At 40.3% G+C, this 5,000-nt stretch overlaps 1 protein-coding gene across 5 annotated transcripts in view; it reads right to left on the bottom strand.

The window, feature by feature from the left end:
* Positions 1-5,000, bottom strand: part of LOC113829282 (protein CASC3) — a 23,705-nt gene that overhangs the window by 7,859 nt on the left and 10,846 nt on the right. For all 5 annotated transcript variants that reach the window (XM_027382412.2, XM_027382416.2, XM_027382415.2 and 2 more), the window contains exons 2-6: positions 3,497-3,616; positions 3,173-3,285; positions 2,826-3,020; positions 2,435-2,715; positions 1,854-2,022 (exon numbers count right to left, since the gene is read on the bottom strand). In XM_027382412.2, coding sequence (XP_027238213.2) covers positions 1,854-2,022; positions 2,435-2,715; positions 2,826-3,020; positions 3,173-3,285; positions 3,497-3,616 — 878 coding nt within the window. The remainder of the gene's footprint in view (positions 1-1,853; positions 2,023-2,434; positions 2,716-2,825; positions 3,021-3,172; positions 3,286-3,496; positions 3,617-5,000) is intronic.

The raw sequence follows: 5,000 nt of genomic DNA, 5'->3' as shown, positions 1-5,000 counted from the left end.
AACGATGTGAGCTTGATCCAATATTGGTATCCCCGCTTATATAATATTATGTATGATTTAAGTAACTTAAGTCCTAAATAAATTCCATGGTAATGAAAATGTTGCCTATCAATTCAAGCATATTGAAAGAGAAAAATTAAGGGTTTTGAAATGTCTAATATCTTAAATATTTTGTGTTAATGTCCCCAACTTGGCAAACTCTGGGAAGTCTATGTAGTGTTTCTGCAACTTATACCACTGCTAACTGGCATCCCTCTGCAGAGCACAATTGCTACCATACCATAATTGCTTGAGCAAAAATGATATGACAATTACGAGTATGATCTTTGGGGAAGTCTCTACCCATGGCTACCCAGACATTCTAAATGGGATCAAGATCTCGTAATTTACGTGGACGTGGCCTAGCATAACCTCAGGGTGTTGCCAAAACCAGGCCTGCACAACACTGCTTGTGTGGATGGGGCTGCATGTGTGCTTTTGTGTGCGCTTGTGTGTGTGTGTACTTGTGTGTGTGTACTTGTGTGTGTACTTGTGTGTGTACTTGTGTGTGTGTGTGTGTGTGTACTTGTGTGTACTTGTGTGTGTGTGTGTGTGCTTGTGTGTGTGTATGCTTGTGTGTGTGTGTGTGTGTGTGTGCTTGTGTGTGTGTGCTTGTGTGTGTGTGCTTGTGTGTGCGTGCTTGTGTGTGTGTGCTTGTGTGTGCGTGCTTGTGTGTGTGTGTGCGCGCGCTTGTGTGTGTGTGTGTGTGTGCGCGTGCTTGTGTGTGTGTGTGCGTGCTTGTGTGTGTGAGTGTGCGCGCACTTGTGTGTGTGTGTGTGCACGTGCTTGTGTGTGTGCGCGCCTGTGTGTCTGTGTGTGCGCGCTTGTGTGTTTGTGCGCAATTGTGTGTGTGTGCGCGCTTGTGTGTGTGCGCGCGCTTGTGTGTGTGTGCGCGCTTGTGTGTGTGCGCGCTTGTGTGTGCGTTTGTGCGCTTGTGTGTGTGTTTGTGTGTGTGTTTGTGCGTGTGTGCGTGTGTGCGTGTGTGTGCGTGTGCGTGTGCGTGTGCGTGGTGCCCTCACCAATGGTAGAAAGACCTCATCCAAGATTTCCACATAGGCACATCCCATTAATCTGCCAGGCCTCACATTCAACCCCTCTACCACAGCAGTTTCAAACAGTCTGCATGCTGCAGCGTAAAGTCAAGTCTTGCCAGGTTTTGAAAGCATCTCTTGTAGCAGTTATGGCTTGTTTTAAAAAATCATGAAAATAAATAACCAAGAAGAAAACGACTCACAGTAAAGAGACATGACAAACTACTGAGTTGCCACTAAGTATCACATGGTCTTCATTAGCTTCATAGTATTCATGCACTTCAATACAAGCTTCCTACTTGTCTTTCATACAGCACATTGATTTATGGTTTTGAATGGCATATATTTAAATTCCTTCCTTTGTTGTGCATCTAGGGTGCCCACTTTTGGTTTTGTCTCTGGTGGACACTGTTTCTTAGTGTAGCTGGACTCACAGGGTCTCAGTTGTCTTCAAGATACCTAATAGATATTTCAGCTTTTTTATAGTCCCTCAGAGGAAAGAGTAATTGTGATGCTAAAACCAGTCTAGGAGGTCTCCAATGCTAATATTGCCATGATATGAAGCCCAAGCCATATCAACTCAAACACCATTCAAACACATTATGAAGCTTCATCTGTTCTGAGCTCTGAAAACTACAAGTACCAATCTTTTTGCATCAAAGCCTTGCAATCATTTCAGTTTCATCTACTCCAAAGTAAAGATACTTTTTAGCAGGTATAGCTAAAGTGAAAGTGGAAGAGTAAAACAGAAAACCTATACTCTTCCTACCATCAAAACCTTACCTATTATTGCCTCTTCCTGCCCCTCGTCCTCGTCCTCTGCCACCTCTGCCCCTGCCTGGGTTTTCCATCCTTACATCCTGGACTTGGGGACTTGCAATTGAATTCTTCTGATGTTGCTGCTGCTGAGGAGATTGGTGAGGCTGCAGCTGTTTGTGGCCATCAGTATTCCCTGGGAATGACACAGTACACATTTTAGTAACAAGACTAGGGAACATGTTCACCTGCAGGGTCATATAAGAGTTTATACAAAATACACACAAAATTAAATCATTGGAGCAACAGTGACACTAAAACATTTCATGAAGACTTCAAGTCTTCATGAAATGAAGAAATCAAGTCAAACAGGACCAGTGTATATTCCTTCCAACTATCCACTACCAAAAGAGACTTCAGGTAGTTTTATCTCCATCAACACTATGTCATAATAGTAAGTTTACTCTCTACACTTAATAGTATATTATATGCATCTTTAGACTGAAAAGTCACTACAAAATGAAGAGATTCTCAAAACTAATAAAATATATAAAAATTAGAAAATGTCTTAAAACTACCTAAAGCACTATTCCTCTAAAGAGACTTACCTAATATTTGGTCATCATGGATTGGTCTCTGCTGGTCAGTTCTTGGGGACTCTGAATTGGGAATATTTTGTTCAGCCTGGGGATCATCCATTAACTGTTTAGAGTTCTGTAAGGAGGAGTTCAAAGCTGGAAATTCTTCATCATTTTCTAATGTCTTCCTACTTCCCGTCCAAGACCTGTTTCCTCCTCTTCCAATACCTCCCCGAACAGTGCCTCCTCGAGTGGGCTTTGCATAAGCATCAAGATCCTCCCAGTTGCGAGTATATTTGTTAGGACCGCGTCTGGTAGGGTAAAATGTTTACATAAGTTAATGAAGAACCTAATAATACAATGAACTTGCACCACAAAAGAAACAAAAAATCCAGAATGACATAACATCTAACCACCCTACCCATATCTCCTCCTGCGACGAGCACGTGGGGGGCCCTCTTCATTGCGAATGTCATACCCATATATCGCTATAAGTTCCTCCCTTGATTTTGGAGCTTGATCAAATTCATTAAACTTGTCATGGTTCCATCTGTCGTCTTCCTTCCACACCTTCTTCTTGCCCGTTTCCTTCTTGACAACCGGTTCTTCTGGGACACTATTCAAGGAAATAGTTTCTTATTTTTGGATGATCAGTGCTTCTCTATAATACTTTTGAATACTTCCGATCATTCTTCAATATGACTACCATACAGGAGTTCAACTACTTTCTCATAAAGGCTGATAAGAAATCATTTTAAAAAGTCTTACGGTTTTTCTGCATCATCTTCTGCCGTTCGGTCATCGTGCTCGTAGAATGTCCCCTTCTTTGGGATATATTGGGGATTTTTACGATCTTCATCATCATCTAGTGGTTTGTTGTCCTTGTAAAATGAAAATGACTAGTTACAAAATGAGAAGTATAACGACATTCCTTTTAGCATGAAAGAAGAACTTTTTTCAGGAGCATTCAGATCATATATTTCATAACCTGTCTTTCTCAATCTGAGGCCCATAGACAAATCAAATAAAATCATTATCAATATATGAGCGTCTCAGAGCACAAAACATAACAGTCTTCTCTTTTGGCCTTACCTCTCCCGGCACCCCTAATCCATCGGGCATGAGGATGAGTTCATCGTCATCTTCCTCTTCCTCATCTCCCAGTTCCTCCTCATCCGCACTCTCGTATTCACTATCTCCTCCATCACTTCCCTGGAAAGTGAGACATTTTCAAATTACTTCAATGATGATATACACAGACACATAAAACTATTTCCCAATTTAATGTTAAGACCTAATAAATCACTTCACAAAAGCACCCAATGAAGTGATAGGAATTCTTCCTTAGTATTCACAAAGATGGTTCTCTGCCCATAGAGGATGAATATGGTACATCTGGATAACATTCAGCTTGTTTGTGTTGTGATGGATGGATGGATGGATGGATGGATGGATGGATGGATGGATGGATGGATGGATGGATGGATGGATGGATGGATGGATGGATGGATGGATGGATGGATGGATGGATGGATAGATGAATAGATAGATAGATAGATGGGTGGATGGATGGATGGATGGATGGATAGATGGATGGATGGATGGATGGATGGATGGATGGATGGATGGATGGATGGATGGATGGATGGATGGATGGATGGATGGATGGGTTGGTGGATGAACAGATGGATGGATGAAATTAACTAAACTAATGGACAAATAGATATATAGATAAGTGGATGGATGGATGAACTGACTTAGACTAATGGACAGAGAATGAATGAATGAATGGATGGATAGATGGATAGAAGGATAGATGAACAGACCTTGACTGATAAACAGATGGATGGATGGATGGATGGATGGATGGATGGACGGATAAGATGATGAATTGACCAGACTAATGGATAGATAGATGGATGGATGGATGGATGGATGGATGGTTCATAAAAGGGAGGTAACTGGTTCAATGGACAGACAAATTGATGGCTAGCCAGTTAAAGACTTAAAGATGGTTGAATCCATTTTAGATACCTAAGGACAGAGAGAGAAAAACATTAATTATAAATATAATAATTTTAAAAAATATAAAAAATCAATTAATATAAAAAAGAGTTAGATAATCATGAAAATACTCTCATAATGGATCTTAAGACTGTACTAATAAAAAGTATACCTTTCAGTGAGATATCTGAACATTTTCACTAAGCCTATAAATTAATAAAATCCTCTCCATCTTAAAAAAAAAAAAAAAAAAAAAAAAAAAAAAAAACTGCTAATTCATCTTGCAACTGAAACAAAACACCACTAACATGACCAAGGTTCAATGCCTTCTAAACATTTTTACACAGAATCTGGTAGGCTCTGGCAACTTTTAGAAAGCAGCACTTGTAGAAAGTGAAACTAACGTGACACACTTTTTCCAGAAACCTTCCAGGGTGTCAACTGTGCTTTTCTGGATAAGAGATTAGAGATTATCTACCACAGGCATCTTCTCCTTCTTAGGAAACTATTCTGGCTGCCTATGCCTAAGCCTACAAAGCCTCTCTTCTTTTTTTTTCCATTTTCTTCTCTCCATTTTCTCTTGATTTTTTTT

Source organism: Penaeus vannamei, chromosome 34, assembly GCF_042767895.1.
Source record: "Penaeus vannamei isolate JL-2024 chromosome 34, ASM4276789v1, whole genome shotgun sequence".
Classification (NCBI taxonomy): domain Eukaryota; kingdom Metazoa; phylum Arthropoda; class Malacostraca; order Decapoda; family Penaeidae; genus Penaeus; species Penaeus vannamei.
This window is presented reverse-complemented; position numbering and strand designations above follow the sequence as displayed.